Here is a 17473-nt window from a genome sequence, read left to right on the forward strand (position 1 = left end):
TACCCTCTTGCTTGTTATGGGTCTGTCATGGCCTTTTAGGGTTGAGATGGATCATTGTTTTGGTACAGTGTTGTTGCTACCTGCTTAATAGAACACTGGTGCAGGGATTATTGTTGAGGGATTACGCTCTACCATGAAGTAGTTTCATCCTGCATCCAGGCATAGGTAATCCAATCACTGGTAACCTTCCCGTAGAGCTTGAAACAACTCATTACCTCTCCCCCTGTTGGAGAGTTGGCCCAGAAAACGGCGCTATGAGGCTTCAGAGAGGAGCTGGGTGACTGAATGCCGTTGATTATAAGGGGAAGACCCCTCAGGGGTAAGTCCTGAGATTTGTTGCTTTATGGCGTTGGTAATTCATTTATCATCATATGACAATGACCAACAAGAAGAAGCAAAGGCTAGGATAACTTGTTCCAAAGAGCGGTTTGGTTTTATTCATTGTTTGGCTTAATATGGGAGAAAACTAAATTCTGCTGAAAACTTTGAGTAAATATAATTCCTTTTAATAAAATGCGTAAATTGTGGACAAACCCTGTTAGGAGGCTACTGTTACACAACGGTTAACCTACAACCCCTAACATATTTTCTTGGATTATTTCTGAGAATTTAAATTTATTTTGTACTTACTTAAAATATTCTGAATGTGTACAACATAACAATAGGTTTGCGACAGGAATGAGGGTTGCTCCTCAGCAACAAGTGCGTTGACATTAAGAGTGATGCCAGAATAATGCCGCCCGTGGAGATTATGGCTGCATTGCTCCGCCACAGCGCAGTAACTGACAGCAGTGGGCTGACGGGCGCTGTGTGTGAGCGCGTCCTGTCGCACACGCCGCGGATCTGCGGCCAGGCACCCGGATGTGGCGAAAATGTTCGGCGCTCCTGTCAGGTTCTGCGCTCAGAAAACATGTCATCGTTCAGGCTAGCGCCTCCGCTCACTTTTGCGTCGTCGGGTGTTTTCTTCCAACGATGAGTTGGATTTAAAACGGATCTTTTCGATGTGGATTCGAGGATGCAAGAAGCAGAACAGTCTGAAGGTAAACGCCGTGCGCGCGCGGGCAGAGGAGAGTTGGAGCGCTGAGGGGGCGAGAGGAGCGCTCGTTTGGTTTATTCTTGATATCTGCTTAATCTGTGCGCCTTTTCTCTGAACAGCTTCTAATTTTTCCCCTTTTCGCAAATGGTTTATCTTCATTGTTCTTCTTTTAAATGTTTTTTTTTGGCAGTTCAGCTATTAAATCACTAGGGAAGCGAATTGGTTTCTAGAAAAAGTGTTTGTTGTAATATTGTGTTTTTCAGCATGGGGCAGGTTTTCGTGATGTTTTTTTGTAATTTATGCTTAATAAAGTCAGAAAATATTCAGATTTTCTTTGGAAAAAGTTTTTAAAGTAGTTTTTGTTTTGCTTTTAAGTAGTCCAAACTTATTAAAAAATAAACAATGTCAAGGAAAGCTCCCTAAGGGGTGACAGTTAAGGAGAGCTGGTGTTGATGGACTGATGCTGGGCAGGAGGCTGTAATGCTGTGCAGTTGCAGTGTCTGTGTCAAGGGCACTGTCTTTCCCCCTCATGGTCTGCATTGATTTTAATGACTATCTCCCTCGGCCATGAAGGGTGCCCTCACTCTTTCCCTCGTACTGTCCTGCTGAACCATGCTTTCTACACTTTTTCTGTCAACCTGTTTCGGATTTCTCATTAGACTCATGCTGCTATTCTCAGGGAATGATTCAAGAAGACATCACTTTTAATGTGAAAAGTAAAAATCCTGTCTGGTCTTACCATTTATGTCCCTTTTTAGTTGGAGAACGTTAAACTCTGCAATGTTTTCTTTAAGGAAATGTAATCTCTATTTCCATCCAAAAATATGTTGGCTTTAGCTTAGATATTTCCAGAAATTAAGCATCTGGGTCGGCATTAACAGAGCTCTACTTCTGCTCATATCCATATAGTAATGAAGTAACGTTGTTCAAACAGCTGTTATTTTTGCTAAATGCAGTATTATTAACTTTAAAAGGCATTAAACACTTTATTTTTCAAAATTCTTCCATATTTGTTCATTTACTGTTACATAACTTAGAACTTAATGAAATTGTGGTAAAAATTGCCCCGTTTCTGCTACACTTTACAAATAAATAAATAGATCAGATTGGGAGATGTTGCGTGGATGAACCCATAGAACTCCTGTTAAGAGTATAAAGCCACAATATGAAGCAGTCTCTGGTTTTTGAAATTGAGTTTCTTTAATTGATCTTCCAGTCACAGCATTTCATTTTTTTCTTACTCTTCAGGGGCACAACATGCCAACAACAATCGGACCACTGCCTCCACGGACTCCTCAGCTCTCTGGTCAGAAAGCCACACCCATCTGCAGCAGCTTCCGTCTCCAGAGCCCCTTCAACCCCCGGTGAGCACTGGCAAGCCCGTCGGGTCCGCTCATGGCCTCCTTGGGGCCAACAGTAGTTGTCAAGGCCCAGGAGGTGCTGGTTCCGCTGTTAGCCCGGTTCTTGCGTGGCATGCTGCCATTACTGCTGCTCGACAAGCACAGGAAGATGTGGAGAAGCCCGAGATAAGTTCACGGCCCTCGGTTTGCCCCAGTGGACCTCCTCCTGCGGGATCACTGGCACAAAGGAAAAGGCAGCAGTATGCCAAAAGCAAAAAACAAGGAGGATCAACCAACAGCAGGCCACCAAGAGCCCTGTTCTGCCTCACACTCAACAACCCAATTCGCAGGGCCTGCATCAGCCTGGTGGAGTGGAAGTATCCTTAACTCTAGAGATGGAACCTCCTGTGGGAGGGATGGATTATGACTGAATGGTTGTGTGACTGGATTCTTCTGTGTGCAGATATTGGAAGACTGAGTTTATAAACCTTTTAAAAGTCTTTCTGAGCATCAAATCAGGATACATTTTCCAGGTAATAATTTCTTTTTTACAAATGTTCTCATTTTTAAAAGATATGCAGTTGTTTTTCAGCAAGTTTGTTGTTCACCTTGCAGCACATCCCCTTTCCAAAAGGAATTTAAGAGTACACCCTTCAGATTCCTTTTTTTGAGTGGCAGTAACTCTGCATTTCTTTTTAGAAGTAAAATAAAAATCTAAAAATGAAGACCCTCTAATTTTGGGTTTTTGACTATAATGGAATAATGTTGACATTCTGTACATCAAAGTTAAAGTTTTTTTTCCACTCAGGATGCAATCCTTTAGGGTGAAGCCCATTACAAGTCATTGAAGTCCCACTCCGATCATTTATTTAACTATTAAATACTGTATACGTTTTCCCAATATTCTTTTAGTTACTATTATGCTGTTTTTAGACAAAAACTAAATAAAAGGAATTTCTAGGACATAGGTTCTGCAGAGCACCAGTAATTCATCAGAAATTTGCCCCTGAGGTTTGGGCAGGACTGTTGGTGTGGAACAAGTCCACCCAATCATGAGAAAAATGCTACAAAAACATGTTAAAAAAAACATGATTTTCCTTGAAATGGATCAATAAAGAAAACAGCAGAGTGTAAGTATTTTGTCAGCCGCCAATTGTGCAATTTTTCCCACTTCAAAAGATAAGAGAGGGCTGTAATTTTCATCATAAGTGTACCTCAGCTATGAGAGAAAAAATGAAGAAAGAAATCCAGAAAATCACACGGTTTGATTTTTAAAGAATTTATTTGCAAATTATGATGGAAAATAAGATTTTGGTCACCTACGAACAAGCTAGATTTCTGGCTCTCACAGACCTGAAACTTCTGTGAGTGGATCCTCTGTTGTCCACTCGCTACCTGTATTAATGGCACCTGTTTGAACTCAGTATCTACATAAAAAACACCTGTCCATAAGCTCAAACAGTCTCACTCCAAAATCCACTTTGGGCAAGACCAAAGAGCCGTCTAAGGACACCAGAAACAAAATTGTTGACCTGCACCAGACTGGGCATTTGGAGCATTTGGATGATTTAGAAGAGGATTGGGAGAACGTCCTATGGTCAGATGAAACCAAAATAGAACCTTTTGGTAAGAACTCCACTCTATCTGTTCGGAGGAGAAAGAATGCAGAGTTCCATGCAAAGAAGACCTACAGTAAAGCACGGTGGGGGAAACATCATGCTTTGGGGCTGTTTTTTTAGCAAAGGGACCAGGACTACTGATCCATGTAAAGAAAAGAATGAATGGGGCAGATTTTGAATGAAAACCTCCATATATAATCAGGGGCATTGAAGATGGAACATGGCTGGGTAAATCAGCATGACACTGATTCCAAAAACACTGCAAGGGTTACGAAGGAGTGGCGTCATAAGAAGCATTTCAAGGTCCTGGATTGGCCTAGCTAGTCTCCTAATCTGAACCCCATAGAAAATCTTTGAAGGGAGTTTAAAGTCTGTGTTAGCCCAGCAAAAGCCCCAAAACATCACTGCTTAAGAGGAGATCTGCATGGATGAATGGGCCAAAATACCAGCAACATTTTGTGAAAACCTTGTGATGACCTACTGATAAAGTTTGACTGATGTCATTGCAAACCAAGGATATATAACAAATTATTTAGTTGAACTCTTGTTATTGACCAAATACTTATTTTCCACCACAATTTACAAAGAAATTCTTTAAAAAATCAGACAATGTGATTTTCTGGATTTATTTTCTCTTTTTGTCTCTCATAGTAGAAGTATGATGAAAATTACAGGCCTCTCTCTTCTTTTTAAGTGGGAGAACTTTCACAAGTGGTGGCTGACTAAATACGTTTTTGCCCCACTGTAACATGTCGTTTTAAACAAATTTACCCCATTTTAAAATAATTGTATCATAAATTTCTTGATTTTTCAGTTTCTTTAAAAAAAAAAACAACAGGAGTAATTCTTTATCTTTATGACTACAGTGTCACTGATACTTCTTTATGTTCCCAATCACAGCCTTTGTATTTCTTAACAGTCTCCATTCAGACCGTTTGATATCTTTATACTGCTGTCTATTTTTGCCAACTGTGTGGCCTTAGCCATCTACATCCCCTTCCCTGGAGATGACTCCAACTCCACCAACCAGGAACTGGTGAGTACATCATGCATGGACTGTAGCATGCTTTGCAACCTCAACGTCCTTTATGGCATATTTTTTGTTCGGCGCCTGTGTGCATCATAAAAATCACATCTTTATGTTTTTTTTTTTAGAGATTTTATTTTAGAAGTTCTTTTAAACCATTGCAATTCAAATATGCTGTTATAACTTGGGGGACTGGACACTCCAGCATATTATAGATTTTGTGTTGAAACATGATCACATGACAACTTTTTAATTGTATTTGCATTTCATTTAAAAAGATGTCAAACCTTTTAGGGAAACTAATATTTAGAGAGATTTAATTAGGTGTATTATTGGAGGAGTTGAACTTTAATATAATCTGAAGAGCTAGATTCATGATGAACAGTTTTTTTTTCTCTTGGCTTAAGTCTTAGTACGTTTGGCTTGAAATATTGTGTTATTTGAATAATTGTTTTTTCTCTAATTCCTGAAATATTTTTCCATTTGCCACAATTTGGATTTTCCTATCATCCTGATTGAACAGAAATGCGTTGGCTGTAAGGTTTTGTGATGATGCCAGCTAAAGAGCAGAAGTCCTTTTTTTGTTTTGTGAAGCCGACATTTGGTTCTGCTGGCAGTCTGCCTCCCCAGCGGGATTTAAAGGCTGCCCTCTTTTGCACAGTGATTAGCTGGATATGCGAGTCTCGTCACAGGACTTTCCCGGCAATATTTGGATTGATGTGTCAGGTTTCATTGTTCTGTTGGCACACACTATTTCTGGTGTGTGACTGCAACCCTTTCTTACGCACACACACCTGCACTCAGCGAGCAGGTTATCCACCCGCGTGTTACAGCTGTTAACAGAGGCGACAACTCGGCAGGCATGTTTAATCGCCCATGCAATTACGAAGAAAACTGCAGTAAACAACTTAAACAAAGCATTAATCATTAGTTTACCTTTTTATAAAATAATTGAGATTAGATGTTACAGCATTCTAAAATAATTGACTGTTTGGTTAAAGATGACAAATTTGCTGCCTATGAGTGGTTGTTTGTTTGAAGAATTTTGATTATATTTCTACATGAATATATACTAAAGTGAGTTGAACATACTAGTATTTGGTTGATATTTTGATTACTAATTTCTTTGGTGTTTTTTTTACCTGCCAGACAAACTGAGTAATAAATGACCTGTGCAAGTTCAGCCATACTGTTTACACATGGTTCCCCTTTTAGATTTTGTTTTCATGTTGGAAGGCCTTGAATCGAGACAATGATTTAGTTGTGAACCTAAAAATAAGTTAAGTGACAGTATTGGACATCTTGTTATGATTTAGAAATATTTAGTTTGAATTTCACTGTCATACCACACAAGCCAATGGCTTTAATGAATTTCCTATCAATTCAAGTACCCTGTTTTGTTTACTTGTACATTATTTTGTGATTTGACACATGCATGTGAATTGATTTGGCAACACACTGCACTGTAACAGTTTGAAGACTCATTCACTTCACTCTGATGCATGTCTAAAGAGAGAGGGCACTATTTAAACTTTAAAGAAAAAAGGCTAATCAAATTCATATGAACAAGAATGATAAATGAAACATTAAGATCATTATCTTCTAAACTCTTCCTAAAAAGAAAAGATATATTTTAAATGAAAAATCTTACAAATGCAACATCTGTTCGAAAAATGATAGTACTGTCAGCTTCGATATTAATTACAAATATTACAAGCCTTCAAATTTTCCTTCAGGTAAAAGCTTAAAATGTGGATAAAATGTTTATCTCATCTGATGCTGTACAAACAGCAACTATTTAAAGTTCTGAAAATGACAAAAAAAAGATAAGACATTTAATAAAATGCAACCAAAGGAAATAAAGCAGATTAAATTGGGAATAAATTGAATAAAACTGAAATAAGAGTAACATGATTGCTGTGCACAAGGTCAGGGGAAACTGGTGCCTTTTTTGTTATGACAATTGTCGGAATTTTAGTGGCAACAAATTCCACAATTCTTTTTCCCTCTGATCTCTTTCGCTGCATCCTCGCCACCTTCAGGTACAGCTGAGGGACTGAGCGGAGGAGTGACCATTCAGCAGTTCAGAGGGGGGGAAGTGTGTTTGTTCCACCAAACATCAGCTTTGTGTTGCTACTCAACAACAGCAGTTCATAGTGAACTGATTGTGTTGTTAAAAAAAAGTGCAAAAATGCTGGTTTGTCGCTTAATTCTGCAAACCTGCAGTGTCCTCAGAGGATTTTCTGTGATCTGGAAAAGGGCTTGTTTCAGCGAGTGGGAAAAGAACACAGGAAAGCAGCATGTTCCACCAACAGATGGGGATTGTTCACACTGTCCAAGTCTTCCCTCATCGTTCACCACACAATGTACAGTACAGTAGGTGTGAGGATTTTTAAAAATTGTGTCTGTGGTCTGTCATCTGCAAAGTAAGAACCAGGGGGTGTTCTTTTTTTTTTTAGGATACTGCAACTTGCATTTCTAATGTCTATTTACTCAAACATGATTTAAATCTGTGTTTAAACCCTCTGAATTCAGATGAACAGTCAGCACAGCAGACCTGCAGTGAAGCAGTTGTCACATTAGTCACAGATTTTCCTGCATATAATAGATCTGCAAAGAGGAGAAAACAAGATGGCGCAAAAGCAGAACGGTGGTAAACGACTAAAACAATATGTGGTGATGGCTTCAGAATCAGCAAACAGTTTGATTGTTTGTGTTTTAAATGATGCTTGGGTTAGCAGCACACTCTGCATATTGAGGTGGTTGTGGTTCAGAGCGGTCGACCTCTGCTTAGGAGGTGGCAGGTTTCGTCCCCGCTCTGCCAGCCCATGTGTTGAAGTGTCTTTGAGCAAGGCACTGAACCTCACATTGCTTCAGCGCCTTGCATGGCAGCTCTGCTACCAATACTGTGTGAATGTGTGTGTGCATGTGTGACAGGGATATGGGACTATAAAGCTCTTTGGGTATTAATGAAGGTGGAAAAAAGCTGTATACTTAAACACCATTTACCATATAAATAGAGAATTAGAATTCTCTGCCAAATACAAAGTTTTTGTGTGTTGATCCATCTTTAATGGCTTGTGTGATCACTACAATTGAAGTCAATTGATAAAATGCACATTTTAGACAACTGATTTAAAGAACTTCTTTAAAATTTTGTCATTAAACCAGCACTTCTTACAGTTTGCAAAAGGTTGTAGTTTGACCTGTTGCTGCTCACCTGAAAATCTTTTTTTGAATAAGCTAAAAGATCCGCTTACGGGATACGAAAATACCAAGAATTCTTATTTTGAGAAAGAAAATCAGTCATTTTTTTCTTAAACTAAGATTTTGCTTCAAAAAAGTTTCTTTATGAGATTATTTTTCTTGCAAGACAAAAAAAGATCATTTTTCTTGAAATAATTTTTTTTTTAAAAACTTTTTTAAGATTCGGTTTTTGCAGTGCAGGTTTGGGTTTAGAAATAAAAAAATCAAAATTAATCAATTTTCACTTAGTAAATGCATTATGGACTCATTAAATCCAATATTTTTTTTTTCTAATTTCTTTTATTTTTAAGCATATTTTAAGAATTCAGAATTTAAATTAAAGAAAAAATCTACAAATATATCTTAAATTAAAAAATGTGAAAGCTGTTTTTAAGAACATATTAAAATTGTTGTGATAATGTGATTCAAAAATTAGTTTATTGCATCGTGTTGCAACGGAAATCAAATCAAATTGTAAACTTTTGAATTAAAATGAATTACTTAGTCACTGACACCCAGTCTTTTTTTTTTTTTTCCTTTTTCTGAATATTTCACTGGACACTCAGAAAGATACTCCCACACACTCCAAAACTGTAGCAGTTTGATTCCTTTCTAATTGTGTTTCTAAATCTTTAAGTGAGAATTATCAGAAAAAAAGAAATAAAGGGGTGCTATTTCTACAACTTCTTGATCGCTGAGCCCAAATGAATAGTGGAGCTGTAAAGTGGATTATAATGTGATTGTGATGCTTTAGCCACCCCCACAAAAATCCTTTGACATTGTTCTTATCTAAATTCTAAAAAATCTGCAAAGTGTTGAGTATTTCTTTCATTTAATAAATTCAAATGACCTTTTTGGAGATTGGGTTTGCAGGGATATTAACTTGATATTTGTCAATGCATTTATCTCTAAAAGATGGATCAACATTGATGATTGATTAATAAACTAGAACAGGTTTATTTTTGTCTCCTGAGTTTTGTTTCATGCTTTTGCTTTATCTTTTCTCAACTAAATATTCAAATATTTTTTTGATTTGGGTTTTAAAACATCCTTAAATTCAATGCAATGTTATTTATATAGCCCAGTATTACAACAATAGTCGCCTCAATGGTCTTCATACATGTAATCGTATAATAAACATGAAATCGTAGCATTTAATAGGCATTTGCTAAACTAAAGTAAACGCACTAAGCTAAAGTGGTCATCTCTGCCCTTAGACCTTCATCTGAAAGGAAAAACTCCTAAAAAAAAAAAAATGATTCTGAGAAAAAACAAAGAAGAAACCTCAGGGGTGTCCACATGAAGGAGGAATCCTCCCCCAGGACAGACAGGCGATGTACCAGAACTCTTAGAGAAGAATTGGCTTATCTAACTCTACAACTACATGCTTAAATAGTCCAGCAGATGAGCTTCATGCAGATGGAGTTTGGTGACGGTTGGGGGCGCGAGACGACCCAGAGGCAGGATCCACAGCCAAATATAGGAGCAGGAGCAAAGACGAGGCAGTGGACGGTGAAAGGTCCACAATCAAGTGCAGGCTTTGTATAACCTTTTTTCTGTTATGTTAACGCTGTAGCTTTTAAGAATGGCTCACACTGTAACAAAGAAACTTGTTGTCTGGGAAAACAGCATCTTTTATTCAGATAAAAAAAATATAAAATATTTAAAAAAAAGTATTCCTGCCTAAACATGGAAAATATGACAGAGAATAGTATTATAATTTTGTAGTTTTTTTTGTATGACATGTTACTTTTACATTAGCTAAAGATTTTGTTTTCCAAAAATATAAAAAATATAAATTTAAAAATAAGAAGACTAACCAAACTGTTGCAGGAGAAGGCTTTTATTGTATGCTGGCCAGTGGTGGTGCTAGTACATCTTATATTTGGGGGGGGGGGGGGGCAGAAGACTTTGGAAGAGTGGAAAATGACTACAGTTTAGTAGACGGCCATTGCAAATGAAAGGATCAAAAATACACATTTCAGTTTCAGTAATGAAGCAAATAATTTGAGGGGCTGAAGATTTTACAAAAAAAAAGCTTTTGTTCTTATTGCAATGCTTAAAAAACGTTGTATTGATGATTTCTTAATCTTTGTCAATAATGATACTAATACTGATTTTTTTAAAATGGGAGGCAAAACTTTGTTGCGCCGTAGCTCCGCCCCTGCTGCTGCCTGACTGTTTTGCAACTTTTTATTCCAAGTGCAGCTTTAGTTAACAAGTTCCAAAATATTCAGATGATAACTGTTCTTGGCACCATCTTTAACCAGTTATTAATAATAATTAAATCATGAAGACAATTTGATTACTTTTATTTTGTCCATAATTTCTGAGCTGAGTTTACGGCATCATTCTTCATGAAAGAATTTGTAAACATGAGAAATGCTGTCCCAGTGGAGCCTGCCCTCTTAGGAAGAACTCTGTGTTCAGGACTGGGTGATCTTGGAAGTGCTTTCCATAAAGAAATGCGGCTGTTGTGAATCTATGTGATCATGTGAGATTAAGCGAGCTTTATTTTGTGCAGGAGATTGTGTGAGGACGAGGCTTACAGGTTGCAAGAAGGGATGGAAAGTGTGTGTGTGTGTGTGTCTGCATGCATGCATGCATGCATGGATGCATGCATGCGTGTGTGTGTGTGAGGGAGAGATAAAATTGTAGGGCATTAAGCTGTGCCATGGATTAGTCTTCACCAAATAAATGGTGCTTGCAGAGTGAGGATGGAGGGTGGTAGAATAGCTCACTGTATCAAGTGACTGTCAGCAGTCAGCGGGATAGAATACTCTGTGCTCTGCTCTTCATACTGAACTTTAACGCAGTTAAATCATCACTTTAACCTTTTTAAATGCTGCTGCCCATCAGGGGGCCCAGTTTTAGATCCAAATACAGAACCTCCTGCTTTCTGGTAAACCCAATGGCTGCTGATGAGGTCAAGTGTGTTCAGTTGATCAGATTTAGGAAGACACTACATTCCGGTTGACTGTTGCAGTGCAGGGATAAAAGGCAGCAAAGTAGCTGAGCGTCCTTTGCTGAATGGTTCAAACTTTGTGTGGATAATCAAAAAAAGAACTTTAAACATGCCCACTGAGAAAATAAAGAAGTCCCATAGTAGCAACTAGAGCTGTGACGGTGTGGGATTTTTGATCACCGTGGTGATGAAGCAGCAGGAGTCGTGGTGTTGCAGTTAACCGCACCCCCCCACCGCCGCCGAACATAAAATCCCCCGGCGGCCAAGTCGCAAATGAATACAATTCATAATTACAACGCACTATTCTTTATCAACAAATAAAAGTAACAACTAACTAACTATCTAACTAATGAACTAACAATATAGGAGTGGTAGAATGTGTATGTGTGTCAGCGCGCTGCGTGTGCAAAGAGGCAGGAGCGTGTGCTGCGCGAGAGTGAGTGAGAGCGCGCACAAGTGTGTTGGGGGTGCGCGTTCACGTTTGTTGTTTGATTGTTGTTTCCCCCAGAAGAACGGTGATTGATTTTTTTTTTTTATTAAAGCACTCTGGAGTAGAGCTGTGACGGGGTGGGATTTTTGGTCACCACGGTGATGAAGCAGCAAGAGTCGCGGTGTCGGGACTCTTGCCCCCCCCCCCCCCCCCCCCCCCCATGAACACAATGGAAATTCCCCCAGAAGCCCTTGAAGTTTGAACACAGGACTCGCAGAAAATGTAAATTATTAGCAAAGATGAATGTGTTTATTATAAATCAAATCACACATCATATGCAGAACTTTCAATAACAAAAAAGAATAGGACCGTGTGGTGACGTGTGGTGATGAGTCATCACCGTGGTGATGCGGTTATCCTCACAGCCCTAGTAGCAACAGCTAAGACATGATTCTACTGCCTTGTGTGGTTTTCTGGTCAGTAACGTTTTACCCTATCTATACAACATTAATGCACATAATCAAAACAGAAACGAAAATATAAAATTTCCCCCTACTGTTTTATTACTATCTGTTAAAAATGTAGTTTTTCCAGAGTTAAAAAAAGCTTCTTGATTTCATTTGATAAGCCTTCTTATAGGGGTTGTAGGCATTGATAGGACAATAACACCATAACGTCACCAAAAACCATCTACATGAGTTTAGATGGTTTTCTGTTTTGATCATAAAAATAGATTCCCACAACTGCAGACTTCAATAACCAGAAAAGGGTCCAATATTGACACTAAACGGCATAACCAGAAAAAATGTCATTTCGATGATTTGAGAACTTTTCCTTAGTAAAAACAAATTTGCATTACCTAAGTTTTCGGTCACTACTGTCCAAAATTTTATAATAAAGAAGTTATAATCAATCCATTATGTAGTTGTCATATATGAATGCATATGTGTGATATTACCAGATGTTTTTTTGTTGTTTGTTAGACCATATACTGACCTTTAAAAAAAAAAAGAAAAACACTTTATCATCTTGTAAGACCATTTGTGTTTGAGGAAACCATTTCTGGAAGAGCACCATTCCTATTGCAGCAATTGGTTCATAACGTCACACAAATGTTTTTATTATTATTTATTTTTCAATTATTTTATTATTTATGTTAAATGTATTCAAAAAAACATTTTAGGCTTTTTAGGAATATTTTTTTGGGGGAAAAAAGTATATTTTTTCAAAGTTTAATTTAGATTATACTTTGAAAAAAGTATAATTTCTAATACCAAAGATGTAAAAATAGCCTTTTTGTTGACTTTGTTTGGTTTTGACCCTTAACCCCTTCATGTTGTATGTTGGTAATTTGCAGCGTTTCATATAATCCAGACTCAGGACTTCACTTAGTTTAGCATCACCTTGAACAGAAAAACATTGAAGAATATTTTTTATCCCATTCAAAATAAATTCAGGCATAAAGGGTGAAACCTGCAATGGAATCACACCATTGCTTGAAGTCCCACTCCAATCATCTATTTTGAAAGCATTTCCAGTGGTCTTTTACTTGTATTTATATTTACCGTAATTTCCGGACTACAAGCCGCTACTTTTTTCCTGCGCTTACAGCCCTGCGGCTTTTTCAGTGACGCGGCTATTTTATGGATTTAATTGGCGGCCGCCATGTACGTATTTTAGAACTCAGTGAATAGTTTGAATTCTCTAACACCAAGCACGAGGCATTTTTTTCAACACACCTCTTGGCAGCCAAACAGCATGGACTTGACTTCAGGTCTTAGACACTTCAGTCATGGTTCAACAAAACGAAACACGCATGCCCGGCCGCATCCCAGAATCCTTTGGGGCCATTAGACCCAACGTGCACGTGATCGCCGCTACATTATGATGAAGCTTTCAAGTTAAAAGCAATCGTTAAAAGCAGCGTAAAAAAGTCCACCGTCACCAACGGGTTTGGAAAAGCCGGTTTGCTGCGTGACGGAGAGAACAGCGCATGGAGTGAATGTACACTCCATTTACGGTTTCTAAGGAAACCGTAAAAGCGGAATTTTGCTTTGAAAAACTCACAGCCTCCGTGTGAGCTGGAGACATCTTCTCCTGCTGATTGAGCTGCGGGGCCGATGGCAGTCTGATGGCTCCCACACGTAACAACGCATCCGCCCCTCATACACAAAACGTACAGTATTAAGTCCGATTGCTTTGCACAGAAACGATTTGCTCCGTCCACCGGCGCAACGGGGACGAAGTGCTCCTCCTTGAAGCTGCCCTGGCCAGAGGTGTCGGAGTAGATAGGAAGGGGAGACAAGGAGCGCGCGGGGCGGGAGCGGAGCGCAGAGGCTTCTGAATTCTGACGCACGCGCCGCACTGAGGCGCGCGTATCGCGCTGAGGCGCGCGCTTTTCAGTCGCCGCTGCTGTATTTTACCGTTGTGTTTTCTAACCAGTCCTGTTACTCCCATAACGCTGCCGCGACACAAGCGGAAGGAGAGCTTTTCCCGTTCACCCCTCCATGCACTGCTGCTACTACTAATTCTTAAACACGTACAACAGAATGGCGAGCCGGGCGTTGGCCCCGCCTTTAGCCCCTAAGACTCATGGGAAATGTGGAATCGCGGATGTAAATTTCCTCATTATAACTGAGGGATGTAATGTTGATTATATGGTTACTGTTTGTAATTTTATGTTAGATACCTAGATTGTCAATAAGTAAAAAAAAAAATGAAATAAAAACACCATAACTGAGGGACTTGTGAACAGAATATAGGTCCATGCTGTTTGTCAGATGTCGATACACTCAAATACGTGACCCAGAGGCAAAGGTGGCACCACCCACAATGTGCTAATGAATTGCACTCACTCTGGGATGCTGGGCGTGATCTGTCAGGATGACAATATCGGCTATCACATGCGCGGCTTGTACTCTGACGCGGCTTGTGTATGTATAAAAGCAGTCAAACACGTGAATATGGGTGGGTGCGGCTTGTAATCGGGTGCGCTTTGTAGTCCGGAATTTACGGTATATGGATGGATTGGAATGACAAACACTTGAATTGAATAGAAACAACTTGAAACTTGACAAACAACTTTCTTTTTACGGTATATGTCCATCATGAGAAAAATGCCACAAGAACAAGTAAAAAACACAATTTTAATTGATGTGGGTCTTTAAAAATAAAGGTAGAAGATGACTGAAAACAGAATTTGGGATCTTTTTGTCATCACAAAACACTGTCTCCTGTTCAAGTTCTTTTTTTCCAAAAACGTCACGCTAATAAGCACAACAGAAATTGGAGAACTGCATTGGTTTTGTCTGTTTGTTATATGCATGATTCTCAGAACTGTTTCATCTTCTCATCATCACCATCATCATTACGCTCAGTTCTTAACTGCATTATTCTGTCTTCATAATTGCCTCATTGTCTTCATTCACTTCTCAGCTTCATCGTATTCATGTAACTCTCCCAGCTTCCTGCTCCACCCATCACCTCCTCTTACTGTGCAGAGCGGAGGATCATTAATATCCTATCAAGCTGTCTAGTGATTTAGTAGATTCCCTTGACCAGTGAAAGACATGGTAATTACCGCTTTAACCATAACAATCTTCTATGAACGTACGATGTGAGAATCTGGAGTGAATGTGTGCAACATCAGTGAATGTTTGTGCCTAAGCTTGTCCCTGCCGCCTCTTTTCAAACGGTGGTTTAGCCTCCTTACCAACTTCTGTCTGTGCATCTCTAAGCCATGTTTTCAAAGTGAATCACATACATTTAGGGATTAAACATCTATGATGCCAAAACAATATGCTTTGATTCATCCGTCTGCAACACGTAAACACAATCCCACTGGATTAGCATATGAACTGGAGCCTATAAAATCATATTGGAAAGATTAAATTTGATGAGGTCAGAGGGCATGTCTGTGTTAAGGACCATAGAATGACCTTGCTAAAAAGCCAAAGTCCAAACTGGAATCTATATAAGGAATGATCCCTTATTTAGGTCTTATTTAGGCTAAATTTATTACATTTGGACTGAAATAGGTTTATTTTAAGCAATTCAAACAAGCTAAAAAAACAAATAAACAAAGAAGACAATCAAAAGAAATTTATATTTTTACACATTGATTTATCAAACTTAGTAAGGATGATTAGTCATTAAATTATTGGAAAATAAAATTAAAAAGTAAAAGAAGCCAAATACAAGCATACAACTACAGAAAAACTCAAATAAAATAGAACTTTGTAAGCATTAAATTTAAAAGGATAATCTGTAATTACAATAGGGTCCTTGCACTCCGTGTAATAAAAACATGAATTCTTTGTACAGTAATAGACAATGTATTTTTTAGACAGATGGATAACTATTTTTAACGCAAAGTTCATTGGGTGCTCTTTCTTTGTTCACACATTATGTACTTGGATAAAAAATGCTGATTGTATGCAATTCAGAAATCTAGACATAGATGTAGAATATAGAATATAGACAGGCACCATAACATGTTTACATGGATGTTTCTTTGGTCTTTCTGGATCAGTGAGGGTGCTTCTTTTTAGTGCGTCTGACTGGTTCAGTGTGCAGTTTGTCCTCATTAGTGCAGTTTATCATAACTGCATGCAGGTGAACCTTCTCATGAACAGCGTGAGCCAGAGATCAAAGGGTAAATAGTCTTTTTACCTAATGCAGAGTAGGATATTAAAGGTAAAACCATGGTAACAAGCCCCATAATGTCCCGATTAAAGTCATGCACACACACACACACACACACGGCAGCAGGAGTGCTTCATTCATGGCACAGAGGTAAAGCAGAAAGCTTCTGAACTCAGCTTGTTTATTCTCATTAAGTCTTCTGGAAATGTTGATAACAAAAGTAATTTTTCAGTGACTAAATAGAATAACGTGTGGTGTGGATGTGTGTGCGGTGAACTTTCCACCACACCGGTATTATTTGTGAGGTATTTTTTGGACGAGTGGTTATGGATTTTATCTTATTTATAATCGGGTAACTTAGTGTTTGTGTGGTCTCGGTCTGTGTGAGCACCTTATCAGGCTCTGAAAGCTTAGTGCATAACATTCTCCAGAGGTCGAAACATCTGTCCACACTGGGTTGTTCTGTTTGTCTTCACATGGGTGCTTTCATGTTGTGTTTGTCAGCTCAGTGAGCACAGTTTCTGTATATAATTCATAACTATTCCTTCTGTGCATTTGTGCCAACTCTGCAGTTAATTTCTTCCTATTTTTGTTTGCTTTTGCTGCAAATCTGAGCTCAGAATGTCAGGTTTGAACGTTTTGCTCTCAGCCAGGGATTAAAGGTTTAGGGAGCTGGGGGGATGAGAGCCACAGTAAGCAGCAGACTGCTCCATCAATCACATGACGTGTGTTTGAGGAGGTGTGTCTCTTCGCTCAGCTTCAACTGTTGTCATCGTCTCATGGGGCCTTTCTTGTGCTGTGTTTGTGTTTTTGTCAATTCTCCTTTCTAAAGTGCTAAAATACAGGCTAATTATTAAATTCTTCTTGTTAATGCTATGATGATGGGCAAAGCTTTTTAAAAGTCGATTTTGGGGGAAAAAATGTGAAAATAGATCCTCACACAGTTTTCTAAATTTCTCATTTAGCTTCATTTTTGTTGTTTTTATGTAAAAAGTAAATCAAATAAGAAAAAGTTTTTACTCTTTCCCTACAAAAGCAGAATGACCAATTCTTAGCCTCTTTTATTACAGGGGGAAATCTGTTAAAAAGTGACTTATTTTCAAGGACATCCTGTTCACACATGCTGTTTCACATTCATTCCCGGTGTACAACCTCAGATAAATCTG

The 17473-nt window shown here is 38.6% G+C and overlaps 1 protein-coding gene across 35 annotated transcripts in view; it reads left to right on the top strand.

Moving 5' to 3' along the window:
- The first annotated feature begins 140 nt into the window (after positions 1-140).
- Positions 141-17473, top strand: part of cacna1db (calcium channel, voltage-dependent, L type, alpha 1D subunit, b) — an 84382-nt gene continuing 67049 nt past the window's right edge. For 34 of the 35 annotated variants that reach the window (XM_023956439.2, XM_023956440.2, XM_023956443.2 and 31 more), the window contains exons 1-3: positions 141-319; positions 2285-2753; positions 4926-5031. In XM_023956439.2, coding sequence (XP_023812207.1) covers positions 286-319; positions 2285-2753; positions 4926-5031 — 609 coding nt within the window. In that variant the 5' untranslated portion in view covers positions 141-285. Of the gene's footprint in view, positions 320-830; positions 1041-2284; positions 2754-4925; positions 5032-17473 lie in introns of those variants that run through there. The other variant, XM_023956441.2, reaches the window with a different exon arrangement.

This window comes from Oryzias latipes, chromosome 7 (assembly GCF_053564925.1).
Source record: "Oryzias latipes strain Hd-rR chromosome 7, Olatipes_Hd-rR_3.1".
NCBI lineage: Eukaryota > Metazoa > Chordata > Actinopteri > Beloniformes > Adrianichthyidae > Oryzias > Oryzias latipes.